Source organism: Aureobasidium subglaciale (genome assembly GCF_000721755.1).
Source record: "Aureobasidium subglaciale EXF-2481 unplaced genomic scaffold scaffold_21, whole genome shotgun sequence".
Classification (NCBI taxonomy): domain Eukaryota; kingdom Fungi; phylum Ascomycota; class Dothideomycetes; order Dothideales; family Saccotheciaceae; genus Aureobasidium; species Aureobasidium subglaciale.
The window spans coordinates 301,600-322,593 of record NW_013566974.1 but is presented as its reverse complement, the minus strand read 5'-3'; the positions used below and the strand labels follow the sequence as shown (position 1 = coordinate 322,593).

The window sequence follows — 20,994 nt, the reverse complement described above, 5'->3', positions numbered from 1 at the left end:
TTGTGTCCAATCGAGTCGCATTTCCAGATTTGTGGGAGCGGTATGGGGGGGAAGAATTTCGTGCCAAGTCTGGGGTGTGCCGAGTGGTTGCGTTGTGCGGTGGTGAGCAAAGCCGAAGCTGGGCGGCTAGTCTCGGCCAAAACCACTTTTCAATGACTCGATGTGCTCTGAAGGATGCGATTGCAATTCAACTGTGCAAGATATCAAGGGACACGCGCGATGTTCCGGTAGAAAAGGCAGTGATAAGGTTGCGGGGTTGATATGCAGAATCGGGGCATAAGACGAGGTAGGGCGCATGAGGGAAGGCGTGGTTCGAGGACGTGCTATAAGGCGTGGAAGGGCGCACGTGGAGAGGAGGAACAAACGCATGACTTGAAGTAGCTGATACAAATGATGATATATGTTAGTAGTATTAAGCAATCGTCTCTGTCGCCTTGGAAATAAGCCTTTTGTGCTTGTTCTCATACTTTCCCTAGCTCTTTTGAATGCATGTCCATCTTTGTGTCTACCAGACTGAGCCGTTGGCACGGAGAGGGTAGCGAAGTGCGTTGGCAGTCTTTGCACAAGTGGTAGTGAAGCCAGAGGCTGAGACGGGGAGCCATTGACCGCGCTGGGGTTTACCGAAAGCCTGGAGCTTGTCAGCTATTGTTTCGACAGACGTTCACACTGATGACACTTACATGGAAGTAGTACCAAACCTCGGAGATTTGAGTTCTGCCATTGTCGGTCGAGTTGCGGCCAGCAGCAGTCTCGTTGAATCTAGGGCCACTGCAGCCAATGTAGGGCAAAGCACCATACGAGCTGTTCAGGGCAGTCTGGAATTGACTGAGCGAGTACATTGTGGTGTTGCTAGGCTTGATGCCGGCTTGTGCAAGCCAGCCCCAAGTAGGAAGGCGGCGGTAGTATTGTATGGCTGTCTCGAAAAAGTCGACCACCTCCTCATGTTCTTTGTACTCGGGACCATAGCAAGGGACATCGAAGGTCGAGAAGCATGTGGCGTGCTTGCTGAATTCATGGCCCCAAAAATCACTGTTTGGCGCTAATGTGTTGATCCAGTACTTGTTCATCCATGCCAGGAGGTCGAACTTCTTGAAGGGCTCGAGGAAGGTGCCGATGTTGGGTCCAGTGTATGGTGGGACAACAGTACCTACGGACGACAGTCAGATGGAGTCGTGTCCAGCAGTGGGGAGGATACATACCATTGGGCAAGCTGTTAGTGGTGTTGGGCGAAGGCGTAGGATCGTACTGCCTGTTCAGGTCGCAGTACTGAGTGTATGAGCCATTACAAAAGTCCGGCCACAAGCCGTGCAGAGTCCAGTCATCGGGAGGGAGCAATTGACCCTCTGACTCAAGGCCAGTGTAGGTAGACCAGAATTGAGTCGAGAGGAAGAGTCCGCCATACGTTTCGGCGCAACAGGAGTCGACGGTCGAGGGGTTGGCAGCGCTTGAGCACGACAAGACGGCGTCGGCGTTGGCTGTCGCATCGCGTCAGCAGAGCTCGAACAATCGTCGCATTGCCTGGCACTACTCACTCAAGGCACAAGTATGGTTGGCATTGCTCTCGCCATACAGAGAAGCCAATGCCGTCGACGAAAGCAGCGACGCTGCAGCAATAGAATAACGCATTTTGAGAGAAGGAGATCGCAACGCAAGCTGTGTGTGGAACACGACTCCAGCCAGCCATCCTCTTCCCTTATATACCCTTCGTCATCCAGAACTTACTTTTCGCAAACTATGAAGCCATGCTGCAGATGAGATAGCCGTCGACAGGTACGCGTGCAGCAGTTGATTGGTTGCAAAGCTCTCCACAGCAGAAATCTTGTCGGCCTCGACCGCGATCGACAGACACAATCGGGAAGGTCGTCATGACATCTTTGTGGGGTCAACAACAGGACGGAAAAGAATCTTGGAAGAGCCCTGATTTTTCATGAGCGATATCGACGCTCTTATGTCTTCGGTGCTCGCCTCAGAGATACGTGACTTTGCTGACAGAGCGTTGTGACAGATAGGCGCGGTCGAGATCTGCACCTGGGAGCGATAAGAACACCAGCTATCCCTCTTCGACAACCTCATCGTCGTCCTCTTCGCAACGAACGTGTCGACTTTCTTGGCCTTGATTTCGCGCAAATGTGGCGTATGGAATAATGCTTAGCAGTCTCCAATCGCAACCTGACCGACACATGGTGATTTTTGTGTGATTTATTGGTCGCCATGAGCTTCGCCAAGAGCAACATGGCGTAAATGCCAACCGCCTTCGCGAGCCAGATATTATAGAGACGACAGGTCAAACCTCTCTCATCCGACTATGGTTTTCGTCATTGTGCTTGAGATGCAAGACGTCTCCGCCATATTGTGCGACTCCGGCAGCTTCCTCTCCTTCAAAACATCCCTCGACATCGACGAAATCAAGCCTCGGCAATCTAAGACAGTCACCTCCCAATGAACCCGAGACCTTGGGACGACTGAGCCACACCATGCTTCACCTGTACCTACTGACATCACATGGTCTTGTGCTCACTGTTCCAACATCAGCCGCTCCTTGGTCTCTCTAGACAATGAAAACTCCAAGTTTCTTTGTGGACTGCGCAGGGTGTGCGCTTATCTTATTGAAACCTCGAAGAGGCAAACACACGCATCTGCCACGCTAAGCTGCCGAACCGCGTTGAAGAGACGCAGAACTTCTCTGAATAGGTCGCATGGCAAGCACAAAGAACGTCACAAAGACGCAAGCGAGGCAGGATGCAGACATTACCTTTTCGATGACAATTCGGTTGTGACTCCGAAGATGAGGTGTGAAGAATGACGTATTGTACACTATAGAGTATATGCTAGAGGGTTTCGTAAATCCCAACGGTCAAAAGACAAAACAACAACTCGCTGACTTTTCTAGTCGCTAATGGAGACATTAATGAATTGACAGGAGATTGTACAGTTGACTTGCGTCGATGTCGTGTATGGAAAAGACAAGGAGAGCAGACAAATGAAAAGAAGAAGAAAGAGAGATGAAGGGAAAAACAGTAAACAAGGATAAGGAAAGAAGAGAAGAAAAGAAGGGAAAAAAAAAAAAAAAAAAGCGAAAGTATCTCCGAGCAACATCTATGAGTCGAAAATCGGTCCATAAGCAGGGACACCTCTACTCTCACACCCATACACCAGTTGCTTGGTCAGTTTCGGGTTACTCACCACAAAGACAGCTTCGGCATTCATTTCCTTGTATAACCTCAACGTCAATGCCACCATATCAGGACGACCATTTTTCTTGGAGTCCCACACGATCGCGTTGCCATTCAGAGTATACACCCAATCGATCAATGGCTGTCCAAAAGTCTTTTCAGGCGAGGAAGATACCCACAAGACCTGACATTGACCTTTTCGGCTAGGTTCTGCGACGAAAGAAAGAGCTGGTCCTATTCCTGTGCCGGTCGTAACGAGCAGGACACGGTTGAATATCGATGCCATACTAAGGACATTGGTCTTGAGAACACCCTTGACGTAGTAGTGCGACTTGGGGCTGTCGATGGTCCTGCGAGTCCAGTCGCCTGCGTGGCTGATCATGATGCTGTTATTGACCCCATCACCATCTGGGAAGCAGGCAAAGGGATGCCATTCGCCAAGAGGCGACTCTGCAATAGCAATGCCACGGTAGGGCCCCATATGTTCCTTGTGGTGCAAGCGGATAGCATGCTCGGAGAGGCGTTCAGCACTGAAAGCCACCTTGCGCAGACGAAGCCAGGGTAAGACAATATGCACACTCATGATGATGAGAAACCAGAAAGCAGGAAGCTTGACCAGAGCTAGACCAAGTGGTTCAGGCGTCGTGGTGTTTTGCAAGCGAACGGTGTCGGCGATAAGGACAAGGTCGACCCAGAAAACAACAATCGAACACCATCCAGCGAAACGATGAGTAAACTCGAAAGAGTTGTGGAATCTGTGCCGGATAGCCGGATGCGCAAAGATGCACATGACAAGAAAGATGATAAGTAGCAGAACAGTAAAAATCGGGACTACAGGCGTGTGGATGATGCGACCAGTCTCGAAGTTGATGACGATGAGGACAGTCAACAAAACAAACCACATAGTTCCAGCGATCGCGCAACCAGTATGCATACCGCCATGTTCGTAAACCTTGGCTAGTACTCTTCGAAGTCGCAATGGTGCGGAAAGTGGCACCAGTTGACAGACACGAAAGATGAGGTTAAAGATGTAGTCTTGGCGAATGAGAATCGCGACTAAGAAATTCGCTGCTGCAGCGTTGGCCGCAAATGGCATGTGGGTCAAGATGGTGGAGTGCCCTGACACCAGAAGTCCAATCAAACCGGCAAGATTGGCGAGGAAGACAATGGAAAATATTCTCCGGTATACGTTGAGCCCGGTGTGTCGTAGGTATCGGACGAGTCTAGCTTGTCGCTTCGGTGGTACTGCTTCCTCTGATTTCGTAAACTCTGAGCTGGAGTGAGCGACAAGTGTTGAGCATGTTGATGTGCTCTGAAGGGATGATATGGATTGCTTTTCTGTGATGATAACGGCTTGAGTCTGCTCACCCTTTTCCGGGTCTTTGTCGAAGGAGTTTGTAGCGGGCATCTTGAAGGCCAGATGATGGATACAGAACAGATGATTGTACGCCGACGGAGCAAGGCCTAGAGGATTCGAGCGTAGATGTCTGATTGTGCGACGATATAGACTATGTCTAGGAGTACTAGACTTTATGCAATCAACCTTGACCTCGCTAGATGCTTGGTTAATGATAAAAGAGTGTGATGAGGATGAGGCGATGCTTGGAGAACACCAGAGGTACCATAGCCATACATATACTTCCACGAGATGGGAGAGGTAGACGCTGCTTGATTAGACTCGAGATAACCTTCCTTTGTCCCACCACACTTGAGCCTCTGCCATCGGTGGTGGCGTCAACGGGTTGCCTAGGAATCGTTTCCAGGTGGAGAAGCGAACAATGACAGACGGCCCACACCAGTGGATAAGGATCCTTACCGTTCGACAAATCCCAAAGAGGTTCACCCAGCCATGGCGGCAAGCTATGGCATACCAGTTCGCATCCCTCGATCCGAGAGACACGATAGATTAATCCCACAACAGAATCTCAGGAGGGGCGTCATGAAGATCTCCCAAGCCCTGTTACTGGGATCGGTCAGAACCAGGTTGTCGGGTCATGCCTCAATGCAGACAGATGTCACAACGGCGATGTGCAGGTAGATACCCAGTTTGGACATGTAGAGTGAACCGTTGTTAGGAAGTCCCACCCCCTGTACGAATTCAACTCTTTCCGTGGTGCGTTACCCGTATAGCTCTCCTAACTCCCAAAGCCCGCATTACCGACATGAGGAACGCAGAAGGACAACGGGTGCCAACTTACCTTCTGCAATGGTACCAGTACCTGAGTGGAAACGGTCAACGTGCATCCATGGATCCTTCGGTGTTGACGAAGTTCATTTACTTCTGGGTATGCAATATAAAAGAGTTTGTCCCAAGGACCCGAATTCGTGTTGTTGCAGAGGTAGTGTGAAGATCGGGGCGCTGTCAATTTATTCAGCACCCAATCTGGCGGGCGCTTCTTCAGGGCTGATCTGTTAGCTGCAGGCTACATCCATTCCGGGGATGGATCGGCCTGCTTCACACGACGCCATTGGACTAATGCGAACAATTTGAAAATCGATCAGCTGCGATGCCGAGTAGACATGTCAGATCCTTGGAACGCGACCTGATTCGACGAAGTCGCTTGAGATGTCGTCGACGGCGTAGGTGCAGCAATGTGTGTTGCTATACAAAGACCAGTAAACACTCGGACATGTGCACACGCGCAAGCCCTCCCCAGAAACACAGATTTTGTGCCATCATGTGGGCAGGAATGATGAAAACTGGGCTGCATTAGCGACGGCACTTTTCACCCAGTTGATGGCGTGTGTGCGAGGCTTGTCTGTAACGCTGCATGTCTGCTCGTCCAGATTCGACTTGACCTCGGCATTGCCGATCGCGCGTACCCTCTTCGTAACAGTGCTGATTGTTGGAAGTTTCTCGCTGCGAAACGTGCTGGCCATGCGACATGGACTTGAAGAAGACGACGTCCAGTTTTCCAGTTTCCAGGAGACGAAGAAGGTTTTGGTGGTTTCTCCTTCCGACGGCCCGCGAGAAACGGATCGCCCCGCTCCGCAAACGTGACGGCCCTCTGACTCTGTACTTTTTGCAGCGCAACGACCGGACTGATCATCGTCCAACTGACTTATTGCCCCTTGTGAAATCCAAGAGGTACCCCAATTTACGACGCGTACCGAAAGGGACATCTCACTTTGTTGACCAGTTCGGCTTCGTCGGGCGCCATGTCCTTCGACTGATGTGTTGACTTCGAAAGTGCTGGAAGACCCACCGTCACCTCCTTTTCAACATGGCCGGCAGGTCTCATCAGCGTTTGTGAACCACGCCCGTATATCTTCATCCTATACACGAGACAGTTGAGCTATCGATTAAGAGGACATCGTTCAATCTTCGACAGAGCTACGCTCAACAAGGACGGAAGTCGCGAGGCTTGGCAGGGCTGTTGGCAGTTACACGTCTGTCAGGCCAAGTCCATCTTTCCGGGACCTTTGTCTCAAATTCTGTCTCATTGTCGGGTCGAACAGAGCGTATGATCAGACTCTACGATCAATCGGGCTTAGTTCTGCGAGATACCGCTACCAAAGAAGGAAGATCCCACCGTGCTTGACCTTGTTTTGGCCGTGAAGACGGCCAAGCAAAATTTCTCCGCTTCTGGTGCGACGCGCATGTTAGCAGCCAACTGCCAACATCGTCAAGTCATTGCTTTCTTCACGCAGTGCATCAATCCACCATGACACTTTGAACTGACGACGACTATCATCTCGATGAATCTCTACAACATCAATGTCGTCATGCATGATGCTTGGTATCCTTGTTCGAGGTGTTGATCAGTCGCAAGACATTTTATCGCGTCAGCCTCGTGCATGCAATTTATCTCGCGTCCAGGACCTAAGTATAGGTATTCCGATTAATGAACTCGCAAGCATCGGGAAGAAATGCCGTCCATCTTTCTTGCATACATCGGCTATCAAGTACAGACACGCCACTCCTGCGGTTTCTTGTGGCGTACCTGCAGAGACGCTTCCCCGACGGAGTGGCACGAACTTCTGCAGGGATGACCGCATTGTTCAGTTTGCAGACGATTGCAATTTGCCTCGCTTTCGCTTGTTGGCATGGATGGCACGCTCCTTCATCTCGTCATTGGGATGGTCTGGACTAACGCTGTAGGATGTGAGGAGCGCCAATTGGACTAGATGGATGCCCAATAACGCTCAATATATCTTCCTTCAGGCATCACGAAGCTTTCGAATCCCTCATCCTCGGTGAGCCGTCATTATAACAGCCACTCTCGGAGACAGAGCGGGACAACGTCTTCAACTCCTTCGCCGTCCACATCACAGGTGCTTCATCAGCCAGGCCTTCGTGTCTGTTTGTACGCCATGATGCCGAACCACGAATCTAGTGCCCTCTGCAGACAAGCCCGGTGTTGGTGAAGTGCCAAGGCGCTCATCCTTGGACCACCAGTCCCGTCGTGAGAAGTACGTTTCCCGTGCTGCACCACTCTCAACACATCTATCAAAGTACTCTACTACCAATCTTATCGGAACAGCTACTGCTTCTCCTTTGCTGAATTGTCATTCGCGGTAACACTGAGTCACTTGCTCGTCCAAGTACCCAAATCCTCCTATCAATCCCAGCTCGCCCGCTCATTTCTCCATCTTTACCCAGCCGCATACGCGCTTCTTGACACACAGCACCTTCTCCCCCACACCATTGCTCGTTTTCTCGAATAAAATGTCGTGGTCGACGGCAATAGATGACAGCTTCAAGTACTCATGACTACACTTTACCCCCTACCTTGCGTAAACTGAACACCGTGTCAGCTTCTTGCCCTTCTACTTATATACTAATGGCCATCTTTAAGCATGAGACCATACACGGTATCAAGAACATTCTTGAGGGCGGTGTCGGTAGTCCAGTCACGGCCAAAGATGCTGTGACAGATACGACCATGGCGATTGATATTGGGATGGAACAGAGGAGTGACGAAGCGACCCTTGGGTGGGAAGGCAGGGAAGTTCTCAGGCATCTCGAGGTACAAGAGAAAGCTGCAGTCCTCGTACGGAGTCTCGAGAGGCTGTTGACCACACATTAGTAATTGAGTTTATCAGTCAAGGGGTAAAAGACGGAACTCACGCCTTCGATCACGACCTTCCAGAAGAACATGTCAGCCTCAGATACGTAGCAGTCGTACTTGGGGTGAGGATTGGCGGCCATCTCACGCATGTCAACAAGCAGACGAGATGCTCTGAGTGTGGGCAGGCTGAATGAATTGCTGGCGTTCGAACGGACAGGGTTGGCGAGCTGAACGAATGTGTCCTCCAATCTAGGGTGCTCCCTACGCTTGGGGTAGACGTCTTGGGTGACTACAGTGGAGGAGGCACGGGCTCTCATGTTGAAAAACGTATTCAGCATGGACGCGCGCTGGTCGTTGACCATAGAGAAGTCGCGTGTCGGACGTTCCGTCTGAGACAAGACGGGTTCCATCTCACAGGTGGCCAATGCGGTCGTGAGATCTTGGGGGTAGAAACAGTAAGATTTGAGCATGTTAGAGACCGCTATGAGATCTCTGTTGTTGTCATCTCCGATACAGACAGAGTCGACTGCGATCTCGTTGGTACGCAGCTGCCAACAAAGGTCCGCAGGGCCTACAGTGGACTTGGTGTCGTCTCCGTCAGAGAGACAGATGATACGTCGCTGAGCTCGAGGGTATTTCTCGGCAGGAGTTCAGTCTGCGACAGCTTGAGAGCATCCCAAAGTGCGGTATCGCCTGATGCATGCATACTCTGGACACTCCTTCTGAAGTTCTCAATGACATGAGTAATTGACTGGGACACCTTCGCAGTGGAGCTGAAGGTAACGAGTCCAATGTGCGTCTTGTACGAGTAAGCGATCAGACGATTGACCATGGCATCAAACATCTGTTTCAAGCCCTCGAGTCGAGAGAGGAGGCGCGATTCCTGCTCTGTGCTAACAATTTCGGCAACAAGGACCTTCAGCACCAATACTCTGCTGTCGACATCTCCATCTTCATCTTCGCTCTCGGAGAGAGATTGAGAAACATCACTGGTTGCACGAAGTAGCTCAGGGCCAAGTATACCGGTAGCAGTGTGAGGATTGAGGTAGAGGATAAGACGGCTGGTGTTGCTCATGATGTTGCCCGTCAAGCAACTATCTCCGTATTCTTTGAGACCTGTCCAAACTTCATTTCTCTCGTACTCAATCGATGGGTCCTGCGTCCATTGATGACGCCAGTACTTGGCAAGGATGGATGCAAAGGTACTTGTAGTGTTATCGGGTACCCAGAAGCAGAAGTCTGGTCGTTGGTGTCCTTTGTAGACCTTGACGAGACAAGACTGTGACGTCTCGACTTGGATGGCGTTGGCGTCGTTAGCGATTGTGATTCTGATAACGCTGCCTCCAGCAATACCCGCAGAAGAGATAGTTTGAGCAGATGGAACGAGGACTGTGTTGAACGAAAGCTGGAAGCTATTGTTACGACCTCTCATACCGCGGAAAGCAATCTTGTACAGATCAAGAAAGCTCTTTGGAAACGGTGGTTCGAGCTTGAGAAAGTGTTAATATTTGAGTCGGTGCGGCGGCGCTTGCTTAAGGGACGCTCCTCCGACTCGACAAGATCCTCTCCCTGTAACCATTTGTCGGCTTGCTCAGCAAGCTCAAAGTGTGAACGAAGCTCAGTGCTCTCCAGCATTAGACCAGTCAGTGGCGATGAGCTTCGGATTGACATCCACTTGCTGATGGTCTGGCGGCTGTAAACTTGACCATCAGCAGCGATCACCGGATCCTGGATGAGATCAAGCTTGATGGGACGTTTGAGAGCATCAGGGATGAGAGTGACTTCGTGGGGTAGAGGCTGCATCTGTACCTGACCATGGAGGCGATCGCCCACGTTCCAACCCCATTTCTGCTGAGACATTGCCATAGTACGTAGAAGAATCATGTCTATCAGCTCTTCCTCGAAACGCTTGAGACCAGCAGCGAAGGCTTCCAACTGGTCCATTCTTACCTGATTGGCTCCACGTTGGGTCCAGCTGTACATGGGCTGGGCACGCTGTTTTTTGAGTTCGGTCGTGGTCAAGTCAAAGACGAGACTCAGCATCTTGGATGCGATGTTGGCTTTGTTACCATGCACGCAGTCGACGACGCAGCCAAGCACATCATCGTAGATTTCGTGCAGACCCACAGCTCTATTCGTGTGCTCAAGCAAGACTCGAGTATAGACCCCAGGAGGAATTTGATGCATCTGCGCACCTTGGTCCAAGTCTTCGCTTGTGTCGATGCCCATCAGATCTGTTGAAGCGCTCATACTGGCACTGCAGTCCACGCAGAACATGACGATTTCGTCGGGCTCGTCAAGAGGTCGAGTCTGCGAAGAGCCAAGGATGTCAAAGACATTGGTGCCGTCAGCTTCGTACAGTCGCAGAAAAGGGGCAAGCTGTTGTTCGACTTGACCCATGTTTGGAGTTTCCTCACCGTGCAGCGGGCGAAAGATGACTGTGTCTTCACCAGGAGCGGCACAGCCAGCCTTACCAGTATAGACAGCAAGATGACCTTGTTGATCAAAGGTGAACAGCAAAAAGTTGCTCGTCAACAACCACATCGGTGAGAGCATCGAGTAGGTCAAGAATGGGACCATCGATGCTGGCCAGGCGCAAAGTGCAGTCAACGGCCCTCAGCGTCTTGGCATGGCGAGAAGCGCGCTTGACAATCTCCTCGACGAGGGCGGCAGAGCTGGGAACGAGGAGCTTGAGAGGTTCGGGCCAGCCAGGATTGCTGACCACGACAGAATAGCGCTGCATGGTTTGGCGCACTGTAGTGTGCAAGAAAGATGCACGAAAGGAAGAGGATGCTTGGTGGGTAAAGGAGTGGAAAAGCTAGAGGTGTTCCTATTCGAGAAGTAACGCGCTGGAATAGCTTGTCGCGAGTGAAGCCGAAAGCGACGGGAAGTTGCAGCCTGCTCGACCTGCTCGACCTGCTCGACATGTCTTGTGCTGTCTCGTCGTCGCCAAGAGACACGCGGCGTATTGTTCGGGAAGGTGCGACAGCTCCGGCTTTCGACATGCCTACTTTCGGAGCCTGCGAAAAGACACAATAATGATAATTACCTTGAACACTACCGATCATGCCGCCGAGAGTCTCAGCATCGACGTCTTCCGTTATCCGCTCCTATCTCGTGAGAATGATTCTGCCTCTTGATGACTGCATTTTCGTGCCTACCTTTGCCGGAGCCGGTCCAACTATCCAAGACAGATCTCGTCTCTGTTGCTGATCGGCCAGACGCGCGACCTACTGCTGATTATTCACGAAATCTTCTCCCAACTTGTCCCACATGTCTCTTGTCTCTCCAGCCCATCGAAAAAGATACCGCACTCATGCAGTCTTTCTGTCTAGGACGTACGACGTGGAACATTGTTTCTAGCGAGCGGACCGCAAAGGAAGTTGGCGGTCGAACTAGGAAACAGTTGCGCGGACTTCCAAGTAATCTGGATGATAGGAGCAAGAAGATCAGTTGGTCCAGGGAGCTGAGGTCGAGCTTCCTCTGCACGGACCGGCAAAGCTACTTCGCAGTCTGTGACAGGGTTACTGGCTCCTGTTCTGGTATACCGCTGGCAATTGTACAGTATTTGCTTCATCTTCAGGTCACTTGCATCTGATTGGTGCTCGAAGGGACAAAGCCTGTTGTCGATACGTTATTAGGTCACAGATGTCGTTGAATGAGAAAGGAGGGGCACAGTCAGGAAAGAAGCGGAAGGACGGAGGTTCGGCGGAGATGGTGCACGGACTCTGGATGACTAAAGATGCCATCGACGTCTTTCCAGAGGCTGGGAAAGAGAGTCGCACAGAAGGCTAGCTGGTTGTTGAGAGAGCGGCAACTCTTGCAACAAGGAAGAAGAGCGTCTCAAACAGTCAGAACAAGTTCGTCAACACAGCTCTCGTCCGAGCAGAGAATCGCAGAGTCGTCGACTCAGCATCCGGAAGATCGTCGGCGGATCAAAAAGAGGCCGGGCTTGGCAGATTGGGCATTTGTGTATTGGCTGAGAAGGACAATTGACCTCTTGCCCGCCACCACCGCATGTCATCACCATGGCGGCCGCAGGTATGTGTCAACCCGTATCCCTGGCAGAGAAGCTTGTAGAGAAGGCTTGGTATAGTCGGTGTTGACTTCGAGGCGGCGGTGTGGAAGGGAGTCGTGTGCAAGCGATAACCCCCCGCAGCAGCCTCAAGGCGAGACAAGACGAGATAGTCCAAGCCACCATGGACAAGTCTGCCATGACGAAGAACTTCGCTGACAAGTTTCTTCCCATCAGAATATGCGTGGCCGCGAAGGTCATCTATAAGCAGACCTCCCGACACGTTATCGCCAGTCTACCCAGACCGGCCCATCAGACCGCTACCAAAGAAGCGACTGCGAGAACAGCTGTCGCCCGAACAGCAGAGTCAGATTACATACCCCCCTGAAGCACCATCGACGTCGCCCCTTTTCAGCTTCCCTTACGGAGTCGTGGAAAAGATCGACGCTCGAGCTCTCAACCACCACGAGTCGCACGGTCACTGCACGTGCAAGGGTGACGACCACGTTGACGAGAGCGAAGACGACGAAGAGCTGATTGCATACGACCACCCAAGCTACCGCTGGTCATCCCCTGTGAACGACGGACCAAGAGTCGACAGCGTGCAGAGAAAACTGACGACAGCCAAGCCTCCAGCTCCGCCATCCACCACTTCTTCAGCCGATGGTTACGAGTCGTTCGAGAATACAAGCAACAAGAAGAAACGCAAGATACCCCTTTCTGGCGGAGGCAGTCTGCATCAGTCCAGCCTGTCGCAAGAGTTGGCAAACATGGGCATCTCGTCGAGGGAAGAGCATCAGCAAGACTCGAGGCAGCTGTCGGGCAGTGGTCGTGGGAGATTCGGCAGAGGGCACCAGGCCTATGCTTCATCGCTATCGGCAAAGTCACGAGGAGGAAACTGGAAGGGCGACGGCACGCGCACCAGTAAGAAATGCTGCTCAGACAGCCTTGGCGAGGCAGAAAGACTTACACTCTGCGCAGAACAAGCCACACCTGCCTCGGAGAACGGGAACGGCATCATCTCGCAAGCAATTGCTAATGCCCAGCAAGACCAGCAAGACCAGCAAGACCAGCAAGACCAGCAAGACCAGCATGCAGACGCCGACGCCGAGCACGAGGCGCCAATGACTCCGACAAAGCAGAACAGCGAGAGTCTGCTCGCCCGCTCTCCGTCAGCTACGACGACTCCGCAGACGCAGTTCACTTTTACCTGCGAGTCCGACTCTTCTAACAAACTTCTCTGGCCACAACAACCAACTCCCTCTCCCAATTCAATGCCTCGCTCACCCCTGGCCAACCACTCGACTTCACGCTCCCAACAGACTCAACCCCCCATTCACACCAATCCTCCTCCACCTGCTCAGAACACCCAACAGCAACCACCACCGCGCAAGCCTCGCCAACGCCGTCCAAGCAAAGAGTTCGCCCTCCAGGAACGTCAACGCCGCCTCCAACAGGAATACACAAACTATCACTCCCGCCCCACTCCAGCTTCCATGTGGATTTGCGAATTCTGCGAGTACGAAGACATCTGGGGCGTACGTCCCGAGGCTCTAATCCGCCAATATGAAATCAAAGACCGTAAAGAGAGGCAGAAAGCAGAGGAACGCCGACGTCTCCTCGAAAAAGCAAAGCAGAAGAACAGAAAGGGCAAGAAGAGCAATGCAAAGGGCAAACCCGCACCGTCGCAAAACTACCAGGACGAGAATGCTGGGCCGGACGAGAGACCGGACGAGGAAGATGCAGAGTTTGATGATGGATATGAAGAGCCAGGACCCGTCGATGGTAGAGACCGTGGCTACGCTGCTGATTACGCCTATGATCGGCCGCCGAAAGCGCCGGATAAAGAGGTATACCCACAACAGCAACCACAGCCTTTGCAGCAGCGGAGGCAATAGTTGCCCACAAAGATGTGATGGGGTGCAGTCATCATTGATCTCCTTTTTGTTTAGAAGCGTCTCGCCCTTTTGGACCACTTGACTTTTTTTTTTTCTCGCATTGTCTTTTTCCATCTCTTCTGTGTTTTACGGCCCGAAATCATCGTTTTTTTGACATCGTGTTCCCCCGATCACATTGGTTTATACCTGTCCTTTATTTCTGGCATGTTTCTTTTGGTTTTCACTGATTGCTGAGATACCTTTTTCGCTTTTTCGCTTTTTGTTCATGACATGCGTTTTTCTGTTCCACGCGCCCCCTCCCTCCCCCCCAACTCCCCTCTTTACTACAAAGAAAATGCATATATGTTTTCACCTAATTCTTCATCACCGAAGCTCCTTGTTCATTTCTTATTCTCTTGTCTAAGCGAAAGGTTACCTGCTGCTGTGAAGATGAGCCCAATCAAAACGAAACCCCTCCCGTCCCATCCAATCACCACCGCGAAAATACAAGTAGTATACCAGGCTGTGAAAAAGGCAGAGTGTTTATTCGCAAACAGAGGACCTCGCATGGAGAGCCCCCGAGAAATTGCGTCTCTCCGCGAAGGTGTCGTTATCTCGAAATATCATGCTGCCTTTTTTACAAGCTTGTTCCCACCCTACATCAATACGGGAGGGCCGAGTTCTTTGCATCCCCGGCAGGAGGCAATGCAGCATAATGGCTGTAAAAAGGCACAGTGATTTTCACGAGATAGCTGCTGGCAAGGAGAGTCTGTGAAAATGAGTCTCCCGGCCAGAGTGTGCTTTGTTTCTCAATATTACTGTGCCTTTTTACAGGTCCTCTTTGGGGGTACGACAAGAGCTGGAGGATGAAACAAATGCTATCATTAAGCAATTTATATCTCTATATGCATATTTGGGGCCTATATATATATATACATATATACAGTTGATTAGAAGGTAGGGATATATCGATGGGGTACACAACATTAGATACAATAAGAACAGTAGGGTAAATCATTAAACAAACGCAAGGGTATCATCATTAAAAAGCTACTTAATCTATAGTACAAGAGCTTATAGCCCTATCCTTCTCCTCTACTCATCGTAGTAGTGGAGTAGTGGTATGTGGAGGTTATCCAACATACCACTACCCATACCACTTCCCTGCCACTTGCGCAGCATCCTGACCCTGATGCCCGGGTCGTCGGTACACCAGAACGCAATCTCCCAGCCACGATATCCCTCCAGCAGCTTAGGGATGGCAACAGCAAGCTTAGCGACACCCCTAACGTCAAAGGTGTGGGCACCGACGTTGATCCACTGCCGGGTGCCCAGGCGGATGTTCTTGAGCCTGAGGTGCTCCAGGTTAGGGTGGAACAGGAAGTTGTGAGCCAACAGGCGGTTGACATTAGCACCGGTGTATCCAGAGGGGCTGTTGGGGGGATATACGAGGTTGGTGCCGTAGACCGTCGAGTCTTCGATGGTAATGCTTCGGAGGACTGGGTTGGCGGTACTGAACAGGCGGTCGTCGATATCGCAGTGGTACATCTCTATCTTCTCGTGGAAGAAGTGACACACGCTCTTAAAGGTCTGGTAATGGTAGGCGGTTAAGCCATGGCAGACCATCTTTTGCAGAGCTCCCTGACCGTGGTAGGTCACTGCGACTGAGGGTACAACCCAGCGATATGGAGAAGTGTCGTAGAATTGAAGAGTGATCTTAATGCCCGAAGGATTGCCGAAAGAGGAGAATCCGACCTGGATTCTGAGCATCCATTGACTGATTTTGCTGTAATCATCGGATGTGTGGCAGAGGGAGCCGATGGCTAGGGGTGCTTCTGGCAGCTCGATGATCATTTCGCTGCGACCCAAGCCCACGGCACGAGCAGCGCTGTACACAAACTTGTCCAGTTGTGCTACCAGACGACTGCCCGCGATGTGAGGGGTGACGGTCTCGCCGCCTGGGGAGGGACACCAACGGATACCCAGACGGCTAACATTTCCGATGGCACTGAGCGAAGCCAAAGCCTGTCGGTACAGGTTATGGTACGCGGCGATATTGCGTCTTTTGCAATCGACAACCAGAATCACTGTGTCAATCTGAGGGCCAAATTCGGCATGTTCGGCGGCAGAAAGCAGGTTTTGCAGGCCATTCTTGGTCAACGGGGCACGTCTGGTCTTGAAGTTATCAAGAAAGCGCTTCTGAGTCTGCTTTTTGAAAGCTTTGCTGACGGCGCGCTGGGTTGGAATTTCCTTGTCGTCTGCTTCGGCGGCGATCGTGGTCTTGAGTTCTTCAGGGAGTCTTTGCCATATTGTAGGGTTCATCTGCCAAAGTCTAGGGTCTAGATGGTGCGGAAACTGTGTGGTGTCAATCATTACCCCAAGATTCTTTGACTCTGGGAATACTACTTACGGGATTGTAACTCATGTTGCAATGATGGGTAGGAGGAATTGGTTGACGGCTGTGCTATTGACGAAAGACGAGCGCGATGCGAAGGCGTTGCTGTCGTCGCTTTGGGTCTTCTAGGATAGATGCAAAGTCGAGCAACGAATGATCGAGATTTCAGCGGTCGATTGTCAAGGTCAGACGCAGAGCTGAGCAAGGAGTGGTACAGCAAAAAGCGATCGAGCGCCAGAATAGTTGAGAGCGTATGGAGGAGAGATGGTCGAGCAATTGGTGGTCAAGCCACGATGGAGTCGAAGGTGTGAAAGTCGCAACAAGTGATCGAGCGACGAGCAAGTAGGCAACGAGCGATTGAACGACGAACGACAGCAGACAGACAGTGGCACGATGTGGAAAGTGAAGGCCCCTCGTCGAAAGTCAAGCGATCATTACTAGCTATGACATGCTCCAGATACAGAACACACATCACGATCACAAGGAGGCAACGCATCAAGTTGAATCCCCCATGGCTGCGTATCTATGAGCTCTGTTCCTCTCTTTCTGCCTTATCGGCCTCCTGCCCGTCTTTCTCCTCCCCTGACTCCCTCTCCTCGTTCTCTGAGCCCTGGATGCTGAGCTGGGTGCTGCCCGCGAGCTGTGAATCGATCTTTTAGAAGATAGACACTTTCGTAGTTGATGTGGTATGATGTGCAAGGAGAAAGGTTTGCAAATAGATCAATGGCTTGTCAAGTATGCGCGTTGTTTGTACATGTTGATGCCGGGGAATCGCAGAGATAAACTCGCGGAAGCTTGTAGCACAGCAATAGCTATGTTGGCTACCATCAACTTCGTCTGAGCATAGCGCTCTGCTCTCGACGATTACTTCTCCGCGCTTGCTTTCTTGAACCATCTGATCGAGAACACTCTCCTCTGTTTACGGTGACACAATCCTCCTATAACTAACTTTTGCTCCATTACCTCCGACTCAGGTTTTTTGCCTCGACTCCGCCTCCGTGGCCATTAATAACCCGCTACTGACCAACAACCGTTTCACTCGTGTCAGGACCGATCGCGACATACTCGCCAGCTCAACGTTCCTCGACCATCTGTACCCAGCGCTCGACGTCACTGAGCATGTATTGAGCGCAATTCAGTCTGTTGCGCTGCCAAAGATCTATGTATCCGCCATGATCAAGAGTATTTTTCGATACCTCGCCCGAAAACCGCCTCCCGTTCTCGACAGTCCTCTCTCCGCACTTGCTCTTCGAGTCATCTGAACGAGGGCGCTCTACGCCAGTCACGATGACCTGCCCAATCCATCTCTCCTTGTTGCTTCGTCATCTCTGTTACAAGTTCGTTGTCACGAGTACATCTCCGTTGCACTCGTGTCAACATCAATCGCGGCATGATCGCCAACTCGACATTCCTCGGCCATTCTGTTCAGCGCTCCATCTTACTGAGCATACGTTGGGCGCTAACCAACATATTTTGGTACTCAAGATCTCTGAATCGGCCATGTCCAGGTATTGTATTCGATGCTTTGCCTAAGAACCGCATCACTTTCTGGACGATAGTCTCTCGGCACTTGCTCTTCAAGCCAGCTGATCGAGAGCACTGTTTTTCAGTTACAATGATTTGACCCTTTCGTGTTTGCTACATTACCTCTAACTCTAATCCCTGTTCCAGGTACACCTTCGCGACTGCCTGGAGTTCGCCACCAACTGAGTACCGTTGCATTCGTGTCAAACACAATCATGGCACATTCACCATCTTATCGTCCCTCGAACATCTATCCCCCAAGCAATTCATCTCACCAGGCGCGCATTCAATACCATCCAACATTTTCCGCCACCAAATAACCCATGGGTCGACCATGGCCAGGAGTTGTCCTCGACACGGTCTTTACTCACGACTGCCCACTCGAGCTATGAACATCGACTCTGCCCCGATATCTTTGACTTATTCTCAATCCTTATTATAGAAAATAATTAGCGATATTACACGTAAAAATAATGTGTCTAACTAATCAAGAACAGGAGTCCGAGTGTTATGCCCGTCCATTTTAGATAAGATGATAGATCACGGTATTAGACTTATAAAGCTAAGTGTGAAGCAAAGTGGAGCAGATAGTGTGTAAAGTAGTAAAATATTCTTCAATTGTATTACTTGTTACCCTAGCACCTCAGATTGAGGTTATTGGCAGAAACCAAAGACAGCATCGGGATATGGAACACAATGGAGGGACGGATTGCAGCAGTCGCTATCATAGTGGCAGAGGTAGTTGTCGCTCAGACACTGAGCGCATGTGCCCTGGTTGCCGGCGCCCTGCGCGATGTTACACAATTTGCCCGCTCCACAACTGCCCTGAATCGAGAACGGGGTGCTATACTGGACAGTACAGGCCGTAGGAGCGGCGGCAACAGTTGTCACGGAAGTGTAGGTAAAGGTCTGTACCGCGGCAGTGATAGTAGATGTTGCGGCGGTAATCGTCGAGGTGACAGTGGGAGATGTCGCAATCAGACTGCAAGCTCTCGAGACAACCGAGGCAGGGTATTTAGTGAGAACATTAGGGGTGGACAAAGAACTGGCCTGACGCTTGGCGTTGGCTGCAGCGGTGGTGGTTGAGTACAAGGTAGTTGTGACCACAGGTGAGGTGGTAGTCAAGGCAGTGGCAGACACAGTGGGTACACTGTATCCGAGTACACTGGAGCAAAAAGGCTGGAAGGTTGAGGTTAACTGCGAGGGGAAATAGGTCATGTCCTGGCGGGCCTGATAGATGGCGCCGTTATTGTCCCCAATTTTGGGTGCGACGCCGGGGCTCGATGAGTTGGCAAAGGTGTAAGAGTAACCGATGAAATAGCGATCAGAACCGCGATTTTGACCCGAGTTGACAGCATACGAATCGCTCCAGACTTCGGTGTAGATGGCACAGTACTGACCCTGAGGAGAGCTGGCATCGTTCTTGTAAAGGATGTAAGTGTTGAAGAAGTTGCAGACCTTGGGAGGGGTACCATCGGCTGCAGGGTTGGCAAGGTCATATTGAGTTTGAGCAGAGCAGTAGTCGGCGCAGAGCTGGATGTTGAAGGGACCCTTGGTAAAGATGGTAGAAGTGATGAAAGTATTGTAGCCCTGAGCGTCATATGGAGCATTGATTGCAACGTTGTTGTAGGCAGCCTTGAGTGTATAGCCGGCGGGAATAGTCAGCGAATTGTTTTGGTAAGCGTTAGACCCAGCGACAGCAATCTCGAACTGATTGCGCATTTGGCCTTTGTTCACAGCGTTTGCGATTGTGAGCGGGCCGCCCCATAGAACACATTTAGCGTAGACAACACTGGAAGGATTGGCACAGCCAGAGCTTCCAGTACCGGGGTCAACGGAAGGGTCTCTCTCGAAGTAGATGTTGAATGCCATGCATCCGACAGCCTTCGAGCACTTGGCTGCACATGCGTTAGTGTCGTAGCTAGCAAGGTTGGAGTAGCCCAGGTAGCCGTAGGCCGAATTGGCACCGGCAGCGTTCAGCACAGTGTTGACGTAGCCGGACGGGACAGGTGCTTGACTAGCGATAGAAGCCCAGGAGCTGTTGGCCCGAAAGTCTGAAGCCGTGTCGGCGCTAAGGGCATAAGCGGCGATTCCGGTAGGCAGTGCGGTGCATGCTGCTCGAGCACCAAGGTCCCTCTTATCAACGGCGATGGGAGTAGGCGTGACAGCAACCCACAGGTTCGACTTAGGGTCGAGCGTAGATGAAGCGTTGGTCGAGTAGGACATCTCCGAGTAGGAGGTGATGTCTCTCTTGCTGACCATCGCAGTGCCGCTCAGAACATCTGTCACCGCGGCAGAGGCACTGGTGATCGCAGCGGTGGCCTCGGCAAGGATGGCAGTTGTATCGTAAGTGACAACCTGGGCAGTGAGACCTAAAATCTCGGTATATGTTGGGTCAGGGGCAGCTTCGACCATGTCAAGGTCGATGTCCTGAGGTCTGGGCATAGCAGCGATCAAGTCGGCCGCTATAGCGGCAAGAGCATATGATGAGAAACGCATCTTACACTTGATGAAGACAGTACTGAATTTCAATGAGAGATGAGTTAGAATCGGAATTGTACTGGCTGCAGTCGTCCTACCTTATATACCCACAGCTTCCTCTCACAGAAGCTGTGATAAAGCCGAGGTCTCGACTCGACTGAACGCTAGACAATGCTCTCTCGAAAGCCACACTCAACAGCAGCTGAAGATCCTAGGAGGCTTGGAGAGGCTTGATAAATACGGGGCGAAAGCTTCGCTCAGGGACCTATCCGCGTGGAGGGCAATGGAGAAAGAGTCAAGCTTGCTCATTTCGAATGAGGAGAAATCGCGACCCTCCCGTGGCCGGATCTGCCGACGATATTCCAAAACAGGTTAGCGAGAGAGGACCACCAGATCTTGCAGCTGAAGATCTAGGAGGCTTGGCGAGGCTTGATTAATACGGGGTGGAAGCTTCGCTCAGGGGCCGTTGCGCGTGGAGGACAACGGAGAAAGAGTCAAGTCGACCCACCACCGGATT

General features: G+C 51.4%; 8 protein-coding genes across 8 annotated transcripts; 3 read left to right on the top strand and 5 right to left on the bottom strand.

Annotated features, from left to right (window-relative positions):
• Positions 1–431: 431 nt before the first annotated feature.
• AUEXF2481DRAFT_42998 (uncharacterized protein) lies at positions 432–1,712 on the bottom strand. The gene is made up of 4 exons (XM_013485540.1): positions 1,533–1,712; positions 1,200–1,475; positions 681–1,147; positions 432–628 (listed from the first exon to the last, which is right to left on the bottom strand). The coding sequence occupies exons 1-4, from the start codon at positions 1,624–1,626 to the stop codon at positions 506–508; spliced, it is 960 nt and encodes a 319-aa protein (XP_013340994.1). The 5' UTR covers positions 1,627–1,712; the 3' UTR covers positions 432–505.
• Positions 1,713–3,055: 1,343 nt separating this feature from the next.
• Positions 3,056–4,704, bottom strand: AUEXF2481DRAFT_42995 (uncharacterized protein). The gene has a single exon (XM_013485539.1). The coding sequence runs from the start codon at positions 4,579–4,581 to the stop codon at positions 3,097–3,099; it is 1,485 nt and encodes a 494-aa protein (XP_013340993.1). The 5' UTR covers positions 4,582–4,704; the 3' UTR covers positions 3,056–3,096.
• A 3,250-nt stretch (positions 4,705–7,954) lies between these two features.
• Positions 7,955–10,765, bottom strand: AUEXF2481DRAFT_7631 (uncharacterized protein; the record flags this gene model as incomplete). Its single annotated transcript, XM_013485480.1, has 4 exons — positions 7,955–8,185; positions 8,245–8,733; positions 8,802–9,674; positions 9,743–10,765. The coding sequence occupies 4 exons, from the start codon at positions 10,763–10,765 to the stop codon at positions 7,955–7,957; spliced, it is 2,616 nt and encodes an 871-aa protein (XP_013340934.1).
• Positions 10,766–11,044: 279 nt separating this feature from the next.
• Positions 11,045–11,881, top strand: AUEXF2481DRAFT_422640 (uncharacterized protein). Its single transcript, XM_013485620.1, has one exon. It carries the CDS (start codon positions 11,325–11,327, stop codon positions 11,781–11,783), a length of 459 nt encoding a protein of 152 aa, XP_013341074.1. The 5' UTR covers positions 11,045–11,324; the 3' UTR covers positions 11,784–11,881.
• A 98-nt stretch (positions 11,882–11,979) lies between these two features.
• AUEXF2481DRAFT_42988 (uncharacterized protein) lies at positions 11,980–14,415 on the top strand. The gene is made up of 3 exons (XM_013485538.1): positions 11,980–12,226; positions 12,438–13,124; positions 13,182–14,415. The coding sequence occupies exons 1-3, from the start codon at positions 12,214–12,216 to the stop codon at positions 14,096–14,098; spliced, it is 1,617 nt and encodes a 538-aa protein (XP_013340992.1). The 5' UTR covers positions 11,980–12,213; the 3' UTR covers positions 14,099–14,415.
• A 757-nt stretch (positions 14,416–15,172) lies between these two features.
• AUEXF2481DRAFT_7629 (uncharacterized protein) lies at positions 15,173–16,502 on the bottom strand (the record flags this gene model as incomplete). The annotated part of the gene is made up of 2 exons (XM_013485479.1): positions 15,173–16,432; positions 16,488–16,502. 2 exons carry the CDS (start codon positions 16,500–16,502, stop codon positions 15,173–15,175), a joined length of 1,275 nt encoding a protein of 424 aa, XP_013340933.1.
• Positions 16,503–17,596: 1,094 nt separating this feature from the next.
• AUEXF2481DRAFT_422611 (uncharacterized protein) lies at positions 17,597–18,544 on the top strand. Its single transcript, XM_013485619.1, has 2 exons — positions 17,597–17,980; positions 18,144–18,544. The coding sequence occupies exons 1-2, from the start codon at positions 17,760–17,762 to the stop codon at positions 18,436–18,438; spliced, it is 516 nt and encodes a 171-aa protein (XP_013341073.1). The 5' UTR covers positions 17,597–17,759; the 3' UTR covers positions 18,439–18,544.
• A 106-nt stretch (positions 18,545–18,650) lies between these two features.
• Positions 18,651–20,628, bottom strand: AUEXF2481DRAFT_82265 (uncharacterized protein; the record flags this gene model as incomplete). Its single annotated transcript, XM_013485580.1, has 2 exons — positions 20,576–20,628; positions 18,651–20,517 (listed from the first exon to the last, which is right to left on the bottom strand). Exon 2 carries the CDS (start codon positions 20,493–20,495, stop codon positions 18,651–18,653), a length of 1,845 nt encoding a protein of 614 aa, XP_013341034.1. The 5' UTR covers positions 20,496–20,517; positions 20,576–20,628.
• Positions 20,629–20,994: the final 366 nt, after the last annotated feature.

What these genes read in the sequence shown, in the direction of transcription:
- AUEXF2481DRAFT_42988 (XM_013485538.1), top strand. An exon ending in GGGCGACGGCACGCGCACCA is followed by an intron (nt 13,125 to 13,181) that starts GTAAGAAATGCT and finishes CACTCTGCGCAG; the next exon opens with AACAAGCCACACCTGCCTCG.
- AUEXF2481DRAFT_42995 (XM_013485539.1), bottom strand. Translation starts at nt 4,581, where the DNA reads ATGCCCGCTACAAACTCCTTCGACAAAGACCCGGAAAAGGGTGAGCAG.
- AUEXF2481DRAFT_422611 (XM_013485619.1), top strand. Translation starts at nt 17,760, where the DNA reads ATGACCTGCCCAATCCATCTCTCCTTGTTGCTTCGTCATCTCTGTTAC. An exon ending in TCTGAATCGGCCATGTCCAG is followed by an intron (nt 17,981 to 18,143) that starts GTATTGTATTCG and finishes TCCCTGTTCCAG; the next exon opens with GTACACCTTCGCGACTGCCT.
- AUEXF2481DRAFT_422640 (XM_013485620.1), top strand. Translation starts at nt 11,325, where the DNA reads ATGACTGCATTTTCGTGCCTACCTTTGCCGGAGCCGGTCCAACTATCC.
- AUEXF2481DRAFT_42998 (XM_013485540.1), bottom strand. Translation starts at nt 1,626, where the DNA reads ATGCGTTATTCTATTGCTGCAGCGTCGCTGCTTTCGTCGACGGCATTG. An exon ending in CAACCATACTTGTGCCTTGA is followed by an intron (nt 1,476 to 1,532) that starts GTGAGTAGTGCC and finishes GCGATGCGACAG; the next exon opens with CCAACGCCGACGCCGTCTTG. An exon ending in CACTAACAGCTTGCCCAATG is followed by an intron (nt 1,148 to 1,199) that starts GTATGTATCCTC and finishes TGTCGTCCGTAG; the next exon opens with GTACTGTTGTCCCACCATAC.